At 39.6% G+C, this 18,461-nt stretch overlaps 1 protein-coding gene across 1 annotated transcript in view; it reads left to right on the top strand.

The window, feature by feature from the left end:
- Nucleotides 1–18,461, top strand: part of LOC130926860 (zinc finger protein 658B-like) — a 45,034-nt gene that overhangs the window by 13,044 nt on the left and 13,529 nt on the right. The window contains exons 4-7 of the mRNA XM_057852147.1: nt 2,015–3,580; nt 10,478–10,758; nt 11,754–11,787; nt 17,928–18,035. Coding sequence (XP_057708130.1) covers nt 2,015–3,580; nt 10,478–10,758; nt 11,754–11,787; nt 17,928–18,035 — 1,989 coding nt within the window. The remainder of the gene's footprint in view (nt 1–2,014; nt 3,581–10,477; nt 10,759–11,753; nt 11,788–17,927; nt 18,036–18,461) is intronic.

Raw genomic sequence — 18,461 nt, 5'->3', positions numbered from 1 at the left:
TGGTGTCAACTGGAAATACAACTGGCTAACGATAGCACCAACATATTCATAGTTACTGTAGGCGTTCAATGTATTTCTTGTTGTTGTTTGTACTTCTATCTCGCTCTCCTCCATTTCTTCCGTCCCCCCATAATCCCGTCCTGTTCGCTGCTTTCTATTAATAAACGAGGCATGTTGAATGATCACAGTAGGAATATGTCTTTCTCCCATGTGATGCATTAAAACTGTTCAGAACTTCAGACCAATCGGACACTCAGATTTCCTGAGCAGGACAGGTTTAACAACAACAAAAATGAAAACTCTGCATTAAACAAAATTTAGTGCTAACATAGAACAACTGTCTGGGTCATATTTTGAGCACAATAATGGAGTGTGAATCTGCAGTGTTAGGGTAAAGACGGTAGGTAGATATAAAAAACTTTAGGTACAGTAATTTTCGAACCCCGAGCCGCTACTTTTTCCCTCATTTTGAATCCTACGGCTTATATTCCAGTGAGGCTTATTTGTTGATTTATTAGATTAATAGGTAACACTTTGACAGTGGCGTCATAAGACTGCCGTAAGACTGTTATAATTATGAGATTACACTATAATGGGCGTTAATGAATGCATATGACAGATGTCATTAAGTGTTGTCCGGCAAATTATGTCACTAACTCCATTTATGTCCAGCTCGAATCTTTTACATCCATTGAAAAGTAAGATAATTTGCCGGATGACACAAAATGATTTCTGTCATTACAGTGATTAATGCTCATAGCAGTGTCATGTCATACTTATAATGGTCTTATGACAGTCATATGGTGCCACTGTCAAATAAAGTGTCACCAAATACCATACTAGCAATTAATGAAACAACTGGAACAGTAACTGAAGAAATAATTGGCACAGAACATGAATTTTGATTGTCATTTACATCTGTAGCGCTGCAGTGCATGCTAGGAGGCATGTTGGATGACAACAGTGTTGACAGCAGGTGGTAGCAGAGGTTTGCTCTGTCCCATAAAGGAGCAGTGATGGCCAAATGAAGCCTCTTGAAGCAATAAAGCTTTGCAGCAAATTGGTTCAAAACGTCATGGTGGTTCATTTCAAATAAAGTATTACCAGTTAATATCTTTTGGTGTAAATACCCCATAGTACAGTGAGGACAGTTGCAGCTCATCTATGAGTAAATGCCGTTTTTGTGTCAAATTTGATGGGTGGCAGCTTATAGGCAAGTGTGCCTTATAGTCCGAAAATTACGGTAATTGGGTTATTAGTCTAATCATTTAGAAGTATTTTATCAACATACTAACAAGTACACTGACATACACTGGCATAGTGCAGTGACAAGAGAAAACATTTAGTCAAAATGAAATGCTTATATTCAAGAGGATCAATTAGTTTTCCCCGTGACTTACGTGACGTAATTTCAACACTTTTGATTCGTAGCCGTAAGCTTGAGATTCTTTGTCATTGAAAAGGCAGTTGCACTCATGCACCCGCAAAAAAAATCTGACATCAGAATTTGGTGGTTAGCGATACAAATGCCAAAATATGAACACAACTGCGTAAATATGTGTACAATTTTTTTTAATATACGAACACGAATGTGTAAATACGAGTATGAGTCTAGTATGCTACAATAATGCTTTCCGTATGCTGTGTTTTAATGAAGTCTTCACAAGAGGACTAAAGTTTTTCACGCAGTTGTCTTCAAAACATTTAAACAGAAATTGCATTTTTAACTATTTTTGGCAGGTAGTTTTAAACACCAAATTTTCGGACGCATCACTACGCGAAATAATGTCTCTTTGCGCTTTAAAATGAAACCACATATTTTTTTCCTTCCGGTTTTTAATGTTTTTTTGTTTGTTTTTTTTCTTTTAAATATAAATACTTTTTAAAACCGCGCCATGCACTGTTTCCGCAAAACTGCAAAGGATCACTGTACTAATGTTCTCCAAGTTTTGCACAAAGGAAAGGCGTGGTGATAGTCCATAAAGTACATCAATACTTTTCTTGTGTCTTGCAGGTTTCAGAAAATATCTTGGTGCTGAACGGCATGAGCCAGAATCTCCTGGTGTTAAAGAGGATGTTGAGCTCCCCCAAATCAAAGAGGAAGAACCAAACCCCTGTCAACAGAAGCAACTTCCAATCAAAAAGGAGGGGGAAGAGCTGCCATGCGTTAAAGAGGAGGAAGGTATTACCAGGTGGACTAGTGAGCCCTTGAAGAGTGAAGATGGTCCGAGTGAGGCCGGCAAAGGGGCGGAGCCTGTAAGCGTCAGCAGCTCGACAGAAGGATTACAAGCAGACATTTTCATCGCGCTATCAGACAGAAATGGCACCACGTCACAGTCACCTTCCAATGATGATGTTCACAAGAAATTTCACCGTAATGACAAACCCTGCAAATGCTCTCAGTGTGGGAAAACCTTTGCTCATAAGAAAACTTGTCATATGCATATAAGGAGCCACACTGGTGAAAGACCTTTTGTCTGCTCAGTTTGTGATCAAAGATTCACTAAAAAGCAACACTTGAAAGTACACACAAGAAACCACATCGGTGAAAAAATGTTTTCCTGCTTAGTTTGTGGTCAAAGATTCCCTCAAAAGCAACTCTTACAAGATCACAAAAGAACCCACGCTGGCGAAAAATCTTTTTCCTGCTCAGTTTGTGATAAAAGATTCACTAAAAAGCACCACTTGAAAATCCACACGAGAATCCACACTGGTGAAAAACCCTTTTCCTGCTCCATTTGTGATCGGAGATTCACTCAGACGGAACACTTGAAAGAACACACAAGAACCCACACCGGCGAAAAACCTTTTTCCTGCTCAGTTTGTGGTCAAGGATTTAGTTGCAAGAGTTCCTTAAAAACACACACAAGAACCCACACTGGCGAAAAAACTTTTTCCTGCCCAATTTGTGATCGAAGATTCGCCACAAAGCGAAACTTACAAAATCACCAAAGAACCCACACTGGCGAAAAACCGTTTTCCTGCTCAGTTTGTGGTCAAAGATTCTCTCGAAAGCAAAACTTACAAAGTCACGAAAGAAGCCACACTGGCGAAAAACCTTTTTCCTGCTCAGTTTGTGATCGAAAATTCATTCAAAAGGAACACTTGACAATCCACACAAGAATCCACACTGGCGAAAAACCTTTTCTCTGCTCAGTTTGTGGTCAAGGATACAGTTGCAAGAGCTCCTTAAAAATACACACAACAATCCACACTGGCGAAAAACCTTTTCCCTGCTCAGTTTGTGGTCAAAGATTCTCTCGAAAGCACAACTTACAAAGTCATGAAAGAAGCCACGCTGGCGAAAAACCTTTTTCCTGCTCAGTTTGTGGTCAAGGATTCCGTTGCAAGAGCTCCTTAAAGATACACACAAGAATCCACACTGGCGAAAAACCTTTTGCCTGCTCAGTTTGTGGTCAAGGATTCAGTCGCAAATGCTCCTTAAAAATACACACAAGAATCCACACTGGCGAAAAACCTTTTTCCTGCGAGATTTGTTATCGAAGATTCACTCTGAAGCAACACTTAAAAGAACACACAAGAACCCACATTCAATATTTGAAACAGCAGACCCCAAATTGAAAAAATCAAAATCATTCATAAATGATGTCATTAAATAAATATGGAAAACTTGGCCTGCAAGCAGGACTGTACTAGCAGATCGTCCCGCTCTCATCATCTCATGAGAACCTAACTTGCTCGAAACTCGTCTCTTTTTTTGGGGATTAGAAATGCATTTACACACCTAGGAGAAAAAAAAACAATTGGAGAGAGTACTACAAAAAAGGAGGCGCAACTGAGCTGTGCAGCCACGCCCTTACTCAGTACCAAAATGAATTTGTAATTGGGCCAATTTCACCACGTGTGCCAAATTCTGTGGCTCTATAATCTGCCTAAGTCCCTGAAAAAATATACTTCCTTTTAAGGGTGAAGAAAGGGTCGTCACGGAAAACAGAAAGCGAGAGATGTGGACGTGGGCCTTAAAATGTATTACTGCAAAAGGTTTTGAAAATACAATGACCAACCTGAAAAGAACTGGACATATACAGTGCCTTGCAAAAGTATTCGGCCCCCTTGAATCTTGCAACCTTTCGCCACATTTCAGGCTTCAAACATAAAGATATGAAATTTAATTTTTTTGTCAAGAATCAACAACAAGTGGGACACAATCGTGAAGTGGAACAACATTTATTGGATAATTTAAATTTTTTTAACAAATAAAAAACTGAAAAGTGGGGCGTGCAATATTATTTGGCCCCTTTACTTTCAGTGCAGCAAATTCACTCCAGAAGTTCAGTGAGGATCTCTGAATGATCCAATGTTGTCCTAAATGACCGATGATGATAAATAGAATCCACCTGTGTGTAATCAAGTCTCCGTATAAATGCATCTGCTCTGTGATAGTCTCAGGGTTCTGTTTAAAGTGCAGAGAGCATTATGAAAACCAAGGAACACACCAGGCAGGTCCGAGATACTGTTGTGGAGAAGTTTAAAGCCGGATTTGGATACAAAAAGATTTCCCAAGCTTTAAACATCTCAAGGAGCACTGTGCAAGCCATCATATTGAAATGGAAGGAGCATCAGACCACTGCAAATCTACCAAGACCCGGTCGTCCTTCCAAACTTTCTTCTCAAACAAGGAGAAAACTGATCAGAGATGCAGCCAAGAGGGCCATGATCACGCTGGATGAACTGCAGAGATCTACAGCTGAGGTGGGAGAGTCTGTCCATAGGACAACAATCAGTCGTACATTGCACAAATCTGGCCTTTATGGAAGAGTGGCAAGAAGAAAGCCATTTCTCAAAGATATCCATAAAAAGTCTCGTTTAAAGTTTGCCACAAGCCACCTGGGAGACACACCAAACATGTGGAAGAAGGTGCTCTGGTCAGATGAAACCAAAATTGAACTTTTTGGCCACAATGCAAAACGATATGTTTGGCGTAAAAGCAACACAGCTCATCACCCTGAACAAACCATCCCCACTGTCAAACATGGTGGTGGCAGCATCATGGTTTGGGCCTGCTTTTCTTCAGCAGGGACAGGGAAGATGGTTGAAATTGACGGGAAGATGGATGCAGCCAAATACAGGAACATTCTGGAAGAAAACCTGTTGGTATCTGCACAAGACCTGAGACTGGGACGGAGATTTATCTTCCAACAGGACAATGATCCAAAACATAAAGCCAAATCTACAATGGAATGTTTCAAAAATAAACGTAACCAGGTGTTAGAATGGCCAAGTCAAAGTCCAGACCTGAATCCAATCGAGAATCTGTGGAAAGAGCTGAAGACTGCTGTTCACAAACACTCTCCATCCAACCTCACTGAGCTCGAGCTGTTTTGCAAGGAAGAATGGGCAAGAATGTCAGTCCCTCGATGTGCAAAACTGATAGAAACATACCCCAAGCGACTTGCAGCTGTAATTGGAGCAAAAGGTGGCGCTACAAAGTATTAACGCAAGGGGGCCGAATAATATTGCACGCCCCACTTTTCAGTTTTTCATTTGTTAAAAAAGTTTAAATTATCCAATAAATTTTGTTCCACTTCACGATTGTGTCCCACTTGTTGTTGATTCTTGACAAAAAATTAAAATTTTATATCTTTATGTTTGAAGCCTGAAATGTGGCGAAAGGTTGCAAGGTTCAAGGGGGCCGAATACTTTTGCAAGGCACTGTATCAGTAAAATGAGTGACTTTCTGCTGCCACTAGTTGGTGCTGCAGAGTTGATGCAAATGACCCCTACAGGACCTTCCAGGGTACGACTCTCAACAAACATGGGACATTTGGCACAGATGTGTTGTATGTCTGCCATGTTATGACTGTTCAAAATTTGTGGTGAGACAAAATGGAGACGGTCACTTTCCTTTTTGGAACACTCTGCTTCAATGAGCCTCAATATTTTTTATAAGGCACCTGAACACATGTCTTAAGGCTCTCCTGAAACAGGTTTGAGGTCAATTGATTTTTTTCCCTTGCAGGAGGAGCCTGTCTCGTAAACAGGGGTGTTTCCTGTTCCAACTAGGGGGCGCCAGGCCTAATGTGTAATATTTCAATGCAGTCATAAATCAGGCTGTGATACCTCACACACATGCCAGGTATGAAGGCCTGAAAATATTGTCCCACGGGCTGCAGGTCTGATAATTGATTTAAAAAAAAAAAAAAAAAACTTTTTTGCTCTCGCTTTCCGTACAGTCAGTGAGTGGCCGCTTCCAATCAAGTCAAGGAATAAAAAAATCAACAGAAAAATAAAGCGTACGCTGCTTCATTGAGGAATAACTCATCGGATAGCGAGCATTTCATATATGCGCTCAAAGTTACGTCAAGGAACAACTTCCGTCAAGGGGTGTCCAAACTGACAAACAGCTTTTGACGCAAACGCCATAGTAATGATCTGTCTGTGATAATAATAGAAAAGGAAACTCATTTGAAAAGAAAGCGTGGCTCATTTCGCCGCAGAAATGAACCTTACACGAGAAATGATGACGTGAGAATCACAGTTGATTTTTCTTTTTATCATGTCAAAATATAGATTGAGTTGTATGAGAGAAATAGATCAAAGAAAATAAAACTATATAAAGGAGATAAAAGACTGGCCAATTTTTGGCTTTGGTCTTTTTAGGCCCTTTCGCACTTTAGGAATTATCCGCAGTTCCTCGAACCTTTTGGGGTGGATGACGTCATTTTGCGTGGGGCCGCAGGAACTATATTGCGTAGCTCTTTGGTGATTCGATGAAATCAGCAGCCACGCCCCTTCTCTTGCATCACATGGAGCCGCCATATTTAAAAAAAAAAAACTACCCTGCGGTAATGGCGTACCGTAAGCAACACGTCACTTCTGCCCATTAATATTCATGATATTAGCTACTGTTGCTAAGGGGGGACATGCACCCGTTTGTCTCCAAAAGGAAATGAATGGAAATCATGTACAAAAGAGATGTTTACAGAGCTAAACCTACCAATTCTGTCCGAAAATGATGTCCTTGGTGCCAAATTCACTGGTAAAGATGTGGAAGAACATACAAATGTTCAGTTCAAGAGATCCCTTGAGTGTCGAGGGCTGAAAAAAAACGAGCCGACCTAAGCATAGCCTTGGCTTTTTTATCGACACCTTTTTCTTACCCGACTGACAATGACATTCTTCTGTTTCAACAAGCTATCTTTTACCACCTGCCCTGTCTTCCTTATATTTTATATCCTCTGGTTGTCCACGTCTCTGACCGTTCTTCGTGGTAATTTGTGTTGCTAGTGTTGTGTAGCGATCGCAAATGTTACTCAGTGACAGCCAACGTACACTTTTAATTTTTTCATTAATAACTTAATTCTATAATTTACACTTCCCTCTTACTGAAGTTGTTCTTTTTTACAACAGAAAAGGTAACAGTGACAATCAGATACCATTTTAATTTTTTTCAGGTCATTCATTGTCAGACAGAAGCAGCACGGCACAACGTCATGCTAAAAAGTAAGTTAAAAATATCAAAATAACTTACCTCTCCGTCCTCTGAAGGACCAAGCCAACCCAACAAAATGTTTACTGCACATGAAATGTGAATTTCTTCACCGAGCTGGCTTTCAACGTCCGCGCAAGTTGATTCATTCTTAGCATTTTTGCCTCCCGAGTTTTTGGTTTCGGGAAACATATGAAGAAAACCTCCTTATGTCGTAATGTCTAGAGTTGTTTCTACCAGTTCCAAAAAAGCAATGTGTGATCGGCATGTTCGTTTTTGAAAGATTATCGGAGAAAAGTAGCTGAAATAACATTGTTTCTATGCGAGGTGGGTCTATAACGTCCCACTTCCGCTTTACTATGTGACGTCACGGTCTAAAAATAGCATGAAAACAATGATCCTTTTTAAATTTTCAACAGTTTGTATTCTATCAGAGACGCTTTATGATGTATATGTTGAGCTTCATTTGTATGTGCGTGGTGTAATTATACATATACTTTGTCTTGGTTGACAAGCAATTTTCTGCTACTTTTTAAGCGGAGTCTGCTAACTAGGAATGTATCGGCATTTTCCCTACCTCTTAAATGGTTAACTCTTTCAGAGGCACTTTGTGACGTACACATCTGTATTTGTGAGTATTGGTAGACGACCGGCTTTCATGTGCTTATCAGCACGGTTTTTTAAGCTTTGAAGAAAGGTATCACCCTCATGAAAGAGTACCAAGTCAATGCATGACAACCTGTATTCTTTACACCAAAATGTTTGACATTTTCATATTTTAGAGATGTGTATAGATTGAAAAGTGATGTCAACCAATAATGGACACAAATTTATAATCGAAAACTAATATTTTGTAGCAGATGGAATGTTGAGAGTCTCGATAGCTTGTGGAGCAGACGTGTTGCTGTGTCCGGCCGCTCGTGACACTGCTAACTCAGCCGGAACGCGTGTGGCTCTTAAGTGTCTGTCACTTGACTGTGACGTAGCCGGAAACGCTCGGCCAAATATACACACGTTTCGTTGGTGAATTATGTCATAATAAAGGGTCACCACACAGGCAGGGGCGGACTGGGACTAAAAAGCAGCCCTGGACTTTGACTCAGCCCAGCCCATAAGAATCGCTATACGAAGGGAAACACAGACCCCATAGGAGGGTCCGGGAACATGCCCCTCCCGGGAGAATTTTTTTTTTTTTTTTTACATTTTATTGTAAAATGCACCAATTTCGTGCACTTTGAGAGAAAAATGAAGAAAATGTGTCTAGACTGTGACTGTCTGACTACGGGCGCTCAAAGTACTGCAAGGCTCAACTTGAGTTGGATTCATTTTCTGTACTAGCTCTATGATCAACCTGAATAAACAAATGAAAGAATTTATTTTTCAAAGCAAGTTTTACGTATCCAATTGATTATAATATATCTCTATAGATCTCTGTCTATAAAATGACTTCATTGTTTATGCCATAATTCAGTGGTCTCCAAACTATTCCACATAGGGCTGCGGCGGGCGCAGGATTTCATTCCAACAAAACAAGACAAAACCTCTGCACCAATCTGGTGTCTTACAAGTGTAATCAGTTGATTGCAGTCAGGTGCTGCTTGTTTTAGCAGAAACTTCATTGGTTAAACTGTCGGTACTCGATCGGTTAAAACAAAAACCAGGCCCCACAGCGGCCCTTGAGGACCGGTTTGGAGACCCCTGCCATAATTAATCTTGCCATACAAATAATAAATTTCAATGAAAATACAATACACATTTCAAGACAAATCCTGTATACATAAACTTCATTGGAAAGTATTAACCAGAAAACAAAACGATATATAAATGATTAATAATGTATATAACATCAATTTAACTACCTAAACCAGCGGTCTCAAACCGACTCCACAAAGGGCCGCAGTGGGTCCTGGTTTTTGTTCCAACAGATCCAGCACAAACAGTTCAACCAATGAGGTTTCTACTAACATAAGCAGCACCTGATTGCAATCAACTGATTACACTTGTAAGAAACCAGATTGGTGAAAAGGTATTTGTCTCGTTTGGTTGGAATGAAATCCAGTACCCCCTGCGGCCCTTTGAGGACCGGTTTGAGACCACTGACCTAAACTTTAAAGTAAAACCATTCATTTTATTATTATTTTGTTATATTTCTTCTGAATTAATATTGCTATGCTGCGTGTGCATACATTGTTTTTCGGCTAAAATATTTTTTCTTAGGAGAGGGATAGTAGGACTAGCATACTGTAACTTGACACGATTGCAAACGGGTACATCGACTAGCTGGCACTAACCCTTTAATTGTCATTTATTTGATTTAAAATGTAGCTACCTGATGGATAACAATTGCCAGTTTACAGAGCAAGTAACCCTCTTCATCCCAATTTACTTGCCCTGCGCTTGTCTGGGGAACTTCCAACAGTTTATCGTTGCCCCCTCCCTCTTCTTTTCTCTCTCCCAGCACCGTCTGCACGTCAGAGCGGCTGCAGCTCCCTCTCACCATCGCCGGGAGCTGAGCTGTTGTTACCCGACGTGGCCGTTGCAGCCAGACTGCTGCTTGCGAAAATATTTGTCGATTTATGACATTTTAATGCTTCACTCTCCAGTTTCTTTAATTTTTTCTCTCTAACCTTCTCCGCGCCACCCTGCTCTTTTCAGTTTTTTTGCCACCACCATCCATATTGTGCATTAACACTCGTCGCTATTTTGCTTCCACAAGGAAGGAACCAATGAAGGCTACTCTGTGCTTTCGTCGTTCCTAGTCTATCAGATTGGCGGTGAAAAACCAGGCGCATTGCTGCCACCTGTCTGATTGGATGCGAACTGTAGATAATCAGAGGATAGGGGGGATAAAAACAGTGATGCATAATGAATGGCGGCCGCCGGCCGTCCAGGGCACCGGCCGTTCTGTGATACTCCAGAACCCACAGATTACCAGTCCGCCCCTGCACACAGGTCCCCCCAGAATTCACCCACACAGGACGCCAGGCGTAACCCAAATTAAAAGAACGGTACGGACGGGTTGTGCAGCTGGGACGTCTCGATGCGGGACATCCGAGCAGAACGGTCGGGGGGATGTCCGGGACGCCAGGTGCCGGACGACCAAGTGCAACGATCAGGAGGATGCCCGGGATGAGGAGTGCGTCGTGCAGGACTGCCCAGGCGTGGCCGGCGCAGCGGACGCCGAGAGATCCGGCACACGATACTCAGCAGCGGTCGAGGTCAAGACGTGCGACGAGCAGGACCACCCAGTCGAGGCCGTAGACGAGGGCAACAGGCGCGGTGGCGGGGCTACTCCGACCGCCACGCCGGTCGCCCTCGTCCCTGCATTTTATTTTTGCAAATGATTTTTTTCTTTGAGAAGTTTTTTATGATTGAAGCAACTTTTTCTGGGATTGAATGATTCAGACACAAATGTCCTACCCATAATATGGCCCAAACAAAAAAAGGATTGCTGCAATCAAAGAAAACAGTTTCAATGAAAAATTAGGTGTCCAAATGCAAATTTCTGAGTCTCAAATATTTTTACACATTCAAAAACTTTTTTTCTGATTTAAAAAAAAAAAAAAAATTATTGAAGTGTTTTCTCTTTTGAAAATATTTTTTTTGTTTGAAGCAACTTATTTTTTGATTAAATAATAAACAATCAAAAAATAAAACAAATACTTCAATAAAAAAAAAAAAAAAATCAAAAAATACTTTTCAAATGCATTTTTTGGAGTTTCAAATGTATTTTTGCATTCACATTTTTTTTTAATTGAAGAGACTTTTTTAAATTGAAAATATATATTTTGTTAGAAGCGACTTTTTGTTATAGATTTTAGCACTTTTTTTTTTTCATTTTTCTTCTTTTGATTGAATAGTAAAGACACAAATCTACCTCCAGACACTCCGGGTGTGTTTCACTGTTAGTCAGAAAAGCTAAATTTAGTCTGTTACTGCCTGATCTCTTACCAAACCTTCAACCCGGTAGGTGGCGGTAATGGCCCACGATACGAGGGGGAAAGTGCCAACACACAAGAAGAAGAAGCCCAGTAGGCCAACGCTAGAGGCTAACGCAACAAGCAAACGTGGTGTAGTCGGATTTAAGGGAGCTTCGCCAAATTTTTCACCTGAGATTTAAGTCGACTCTTGGCGGCCTCCGGACGGGCTTTTACCCGCATGTCCGCCCTGGTTCTCACGATTTCAGGAGAGAGTGCTTTCTACTGGTAGCCAGGCCACAGGCTAACGCTAGCGACTAACTCTACAAATGAACGTGATGGAGTCGGATAGCGACTCTAACCTTGTCGAAACGGCTGTATTTAATGAGTGGATTGGGCACGGACTGCATCTGGCAATCAGTATGTCGCGTGATTTTCTATCTCTGTGTGCGTTTGATTTGTCCGATTGCTTTTATGGTGATAAAGGCAATGCGAATTTATTTATTTAGCACAATAGGGAATGGGACGTACTACGTCATTGTTTGGACATGCCTCCATGCTGGTAATATCCTTTACTTCCGGTCCGGCAGACTCAACGGGGATTGTAACATGTGGTAGTCCTAAACTAATTCCTTTGGTGTGTTAGAAAGAAATTATGGGTGTGTATTGTTGTGTTAGGGGGTGCAACAGCGTCTTCCACCCACGACAAAAAGGGCAAGGAAAACTGTACTCACTTTTTACCGTTTTCCTGCATGGAGGACCAAAAATGCATTTCTTTTGATCATATTTCTGCTGGAATGAGAGTGTGTTCCCGTCATCTCTACTCTTGTAAATTGAACGATTTATCCTCTGTTTGGGTTTCAGTAGGTTTTGTTTTTTTTACCGTTGTGTAAATCCGCATCGGTAGCAATGCTCACTACTACCTGTTGTGTTCCTTGGTAAATCTGCATATGAAATCCACACATCCCGACTGGTCACCGTCTCTCTTCTTGGATTATTTGACAAAGAACTTTGTTCCATTTATTTTGTGTCTAGAGCTGTCCCGACTAGTCGACGTTGTCGACATCATCGATGACGTAAATGCGTCGACGGGCAAAACATACCGTTGACGGGTATTGACGGGTTATAAAAAAAAAAAAAATTACATGCGGATAAAGTTTAGAATGGCGGGCGCTCGCGATGCAAGCGGTTGTTACTAACACCCCCAAGGGGGCCGCTGTTATTTCAATGTGACTGGCATTGTCAGATTGAGCAAAGAGGAAGAAAGTGGGCGAGTGAGAGAGGGAGTGAGATCGGTGAGTTTGGAAAGTGTGCGACTGCGCGGGTAGTGCAGAGTTCAGTGGCTGCAGCCCCTGCGTTTTTGTTTTGGACGTTAAAAGTATTTATAAAGAGCCATCCGATGCCTCTCGGTGTTTTTATGCACGCCGCCGCCTTCCTGAGGAGAGCAAACATGGGCCGAACCGACGACAACGAGCCAAGTGAATCGCTGGTTCACTCCTCACTATGGTGAGGAGTTGAAAACACCGCCAATTACCAAAAAGGGCAGAATTGGTGACACGTGAAAGTGGCATAAAGCCAAAAAAGCGGACCAGAATAGCCAGAGCCTGGAATTATATCATGGAAAACATGGAGGGTGCCACTGTGTGTACTCTTTGCTAAAATGAGGTCGTATACCACGGTAGCACGTTGGCTATGAACGAACACTTGAAGCGCCGTCACCCAAGTATAATTTTCGAAGACAACAAGAAACAACAAGCTAGCGGATTGTAAGTCCATACAACTTTCTAACGATGTTTTTTAAAATGTAAGTTACCTTTATGTGCGCCGTATCAACGTGCATTTTTATTTAATATAATAATTAATATAGATATAGATATATATAATTTATAAAAGATTATTATTAAATTTATTATAGTCACTTTATACTATAAAGTATCATTGTGTATATACATATAGTAGTATACTATAAAATTAATACTGTATATTTAATTTTTATTACTGTGAGTATGTGTGCCTCTCATTCAAAATAGTTGTAATATTTCAGTGTGCCCTCTACTTTATCTATTTTCAGGTTAAAACAAACAAAAGTTGAACAGTTTTTCCCCTCCCCCAAAAATGCAGAATGCACACCAGAAAAAGCATCTGAACTCACACAAAGTAATCTAAAAATGGTTGTCCAGGACATCTCAATTCATTTTTACATGTAGAACAATATAGACAATGACATACCACAAAAAGAGTGAGAATTGTTTTGAGTCCTGTTAAAGAGGTGAAGTCTCAGTGTTTCCGTTTACATTTTGCACTAGTTAATGTCAGCATCATTTGACCTCATTTTTTGTGATTTATTATTATTATTTATTATATTGATTTATGTTATTTATTTATTGCCTGGCACGGCCAGACTGTTCTCCCTGTATTTTTCAAACATTGAGAGAAAAATCTGGGAACCAGGCCCATTAACGGCCTCTCGAACAGGTACAAAATCAATCGACAAATCAGATTTGTTTAGTTGCGTGACGTGTTCTTAACGAGCAACGTCACTCTTGCGCGTCGGAAGTCGTCTCCACAACAACACAGATGGTGAACAGGAGAGCTGAGAATATGTTCCAATCCACGGTAAAATCAGTTTTAAATTACCAAAAACACATCGTCACGAGTCATTGACAACAGTCTGTCTCGCGCTAGCCTTGTTGAATAAACGCCGCTCTCCTCGTATGTTTACTTCTGCGCGCAAGTCCTTCGTCCTGCCCTCGTCGTTTTACTAACAACACGTGTGCCCGTCGCTGATTGGTCCACTCTGCTGTCTGATTCCTGTGGCTTGCTCCGCCCTGGAAATTGTATCCGCTGAATGGTGGCCAGACTCAATAGCTGGAACAGCGGTGAGTCTGGTGTACCAGGCAAATTTATTTATTCATTAATAAAGAATGTAGGTGTTCCAAAATGTTTTTGTGAATTAATAGGCTTCAACAAAAATGTCATTATTAAAGTAGTAAAAAAAAAAAAAAATATTAGATTAGTCGACTAATCGTAAAAATAGTCGGCTGACTAATCGGGAGGAAATTAGTCGTTTGGGACAGCCCTACTTGTGTCGGACTCAAACAAGCCCCTGCAGCAGATGCCATCTGGGTCTGCCCTTCTTGACAACGGACTGCAGGCTTTTAACTTGTGAAAATGCAAGAACTTTAATGCACATATTTATTCTGCCTGGCTATTTAACTAAGGCCAGTGATTTTTTTTTTTTTAACCACTTTGACAAAGACACGTTTCATTGTAATATTGTATATATTCTATTATTATTAATAATATATTCTTTTTTGCACTAATGTAGACTTTAGACTGTCAATTCAAATAGTGTTGGAAAAGTTGCAATTCCTAAAATAGAAATGCAAGAACTGTAATGTACATATTTATACACCTTTATTTATCTAAGGCCACTGATTTTTTTAAACTGCTTTGCAAAAGACAGGTTTTGTTGTGATCTTGTATTTATATAGTATATAGCTTTTTATAATGTATTATATTATGTATTATAATATTTGCTGCCCCCTGTCAGAGTGTGGGCCATTTTGCACTCAAAGGATTTTAAACTGTCAGTTCAAATATTGTGTTGGAGAACTTGCAATACACCAAATGGAAATGCAACAACTTTAAAGCACATATTTATTCTCTCCGGCAATTTACCCAAGGCCAGTAAAGTTTTTTTTAACTGCTTTGACAAAGACGCGTTTATTGTAATCTTGTATTTGTATATTACTTATAATTTATTATATATTATTTGCTGCGCCCGTCAGAGGGTGGGCCTTGTTTGCACTAATTTAAAGATTTTAAACTGTCAATTCAAATATTGTATTGGAGAAATTGCATTACTTGAAATAAATCTATTGCAATTTATCAGTCCCAGCTCTTGTTTACAACACTGTCCAAACATTGTCAATGCATATTCCAAAAAGAATAACAAAATTAAATCACCTGACTTTGTAATTATTACACCTGTTTATTATGAAGAGCTGAAGTAAACAACAAGCAGTTAACAGTTTGTCAAGAACTTGTTCAAGTCATGTTTTTGTATTCTCATTTTATTGACTTTTCACAACACTTGGGCTCATGTTTGGAAGAGCACAGCAAACAGAACTTTCAGCGTGCACTCTTCGCCTTTCCAACCTCTCATAACGCTCTGATGTGGTGTGCTTGACCTCAGAATAACTCAAGAAGAGAGACGGTGACCGATCGGGATGTGTGGTCAGCATCTCATATTCAGGTTTACCTAGGAACACAACAGGTAGTAGTGAGCATTGCTACCGATGTGGATTTATTCAACGGTAAAAAAAAAAAAACGTATCGAAACCAAAACAGTGGATAAATCGTTCAATTTACAAGAGTAGAGATGACGGGAACACACTCTCATTCCAGCACAAATATGATCAAAAGAAATGCTTTTCCGACGAACCGCTGCGACCCAAGCCATCCGTAGTGCCATAATTTCTAACACACGGAAGGAATTAGCTTAGCACTACCACACGTTACATTCCCCGTTGAGTCTGCCGGACCGGAAGTAAAGGATATTACCAGCATGGAGGCGTGTCCAAACAATGACGTAGTACGTCCCATTCCCTATTCAAAACAAGAGCAATATAGCTTGAACGTGGTTGTGTCTGTGTGGGAAGTGCATGTCTGCATGCATGTATTAAAAAATCCTCTGGAAAAAATCCCTGAAACCTTGAAGTGAACAAACACTTGTGTTGATTAATTAATTCACAGCAGCCATTAACAATAAGTTTTCTGTTTGAAGTGTACTGCTCAAGATGCAAGTCATTTGTTACAATGACACGTTTGCAGAGTCGTCGTATTGATTTTTATAATGTTCTACATTGTTCAACTCATACAAGCTGTTATAAATGTTCATACTTGAATTCTTAATGTTCACAAGAAAAAATTATATACTTAATGTTTAGTCTGCATGTACAATTGTTAAATTGAAAGCTGGTAAATAACGAGAAACGGTAACAGTTAATTTGTATTTCATGCAGTGATTCAGATTTTCAAATTATATAACAGTCCGTTTGGACGAATTTATTGTCATATATCGTTATAGAAGTAAACTCTGCTCAATTTACTGTGATATGTACTTAAGGCCATATCGCCCAGCCCTATACAACCCAGATATTACTTCAAGTATTTATTGGCATTTTTCAGGGTTTAAAATTACAGCTATTTTTGTTACATATGTGCCCAAAATGTAATCTGTATGATTTACAAATATTCTGGAACAAACAATTACTGTGTTGTAAGTGAAAGTCATGGCATTAGCCACTATGATTTTATATATACTGTATATATTTGTGTGTGGGGGTGTGTGTGTGTGTGTGTGTGTGTGTGTGTGTACATATATATGGCGGAAAATACTCAGGTGACTTGAAGTTCCGCTCTGAGGCCCCCAATTTGGCCAAATTTCAAAATTGTCCGATATGCATGTGTGACACATGATTGGAAAGCTTAAAACCTCAATTTTCTGGGGGAAGAAAATTTTTGAACAGGAGGGCATTTATTAAAAAAAATAAAAAAAAATAAATAACAGAAAAACCCTATCTGGAGGTGAGAGCACGCGAGAGCATAATTAAACACGCCATGACTTTAACGAGATATAATCGCATACTTACCTTGTTTTGATCCAAAAACTATGTAGCATGTATCACTGAGTGTCAAGACACAGCTGTGAATGGCCACAACTGGATTTTGGGGGGATTTTATGGTTGAAACATGGTAATATAACAAGGGTCAGGATGCAGAATCCAAGACATCAAGGAGTGGTCCAAATTTTCTTTTTCATATATTTACGTTTTTTTTTTTTTTTTGTTTTTTTTCAATTTTTCTTTTTTTGGATCTATAATTTATCATCTAACTTATCGGAGAAAATGCGACATTAACAAAAAAAAAATACAATTAAGCAATAATTATGGGGTAGATATCCGTGACTTTTTACAGACGCCATTCTTTTTGTGACATAATTCGTTTAGAAGTTTAAAATATGCAAATGAATAATTTTAATTAATAATTTTTTTTAACGAAATATTAGACATCAATTAATGATTCTAAGCTTAAAATGATGGAAATTTTGAATAATAAATATAATGAATTACCTTCGTTTTATGGCTGGGTTGAAACAAAAGCGGTTGCGCAACGTCTGTAAACGGGGGTTTTCAGGGTAAAACGGACAAATTAAAAATAGTTCAGGGCTTTAATGCGCCATGAATCTGCTAGGGCAGCATATAGGCATATTGTTCTATCAAAAACAACAGTTCTTTTGGCTTAAAATACAGAAGTTTATTTAAAAGAGGGGTGCAAGAGCAAAAACTGCTTTTTCATTCTTGTCTGTGTTTTTCGCCATATATATATATATATATATATAAGTGGGGGCTAAGCTTTGAATGACTTTTGTGCTGGATTGAAAACACGAATTAAAAAACAATTGGCAAGGATGAATTTCCCCTAACATAACTAAACTTTGGGGACACAAGTTTGCAAAAGACGAAATAAGATTTGTTTGTGGTCTTGTCTTGCAGATGTCAGCCGAGCCCATCGTCCTGAGCACCGGGAGTCCGCGTGCATCAAGGAGGAGGAGGAGGATTCGCCATACATCAAGCAGGAGGAAGAGTTCGTACACATTATAGGTCATCCCAAGCATTGCTTTTTACTCATCAGTCCAGAAATGTTTTTCAGTCTATTTCCGATTCTCACAAATATACAGTACAGTGAATATACAGTGAATTACGAAAGTGCATTTCTTAATTCATTTTGTCTTTTAAGGGAAACAAACAACCAACCAAACAAAAAAAAATGTAGGGGAAAAAAAGTACATAAATAAACAACATACAGCACCTTAAAACATTTGGGAGCACATCAGGTATTTTTTTCTTACGGAACAGAATAAGGAGGTACTTTCTCTTTTGAGCGTCAGTTGAAATCCATTCTAATTGGTTTCACGTACTCTGTCCACTTGGACCATAGCAAATAAAATGTATCAATCTCTAATTTAAATGAAAATGACAGTTTCTCCATGATGTGAATTTCATGTACAATATCCATCCATTCCTTAA

The sequence above is a fragment of the Corythoichthys intestinalis genome, chromosome 12, assembly GCF_030265065.1.
Source record: "Corythoichthys intestinalis isolate RoL2023-P3 chromosome 12, ASM3026506v1, whole genome shotgun sequence".
Classification (NCBI taxonomy): domain Eukaryota; kingdom Metazoa; phylum Chordata; class Actinopteri; order Syngnathiformes; family Syngnathidae; genus Corythoichthys; species Corythoichthys intestinalis.
The sequence above is the reverse complement of the archived record's forward strand: the minus strand, read 5'-3'. Positions and strand labels throughout refer to the sequence as shown.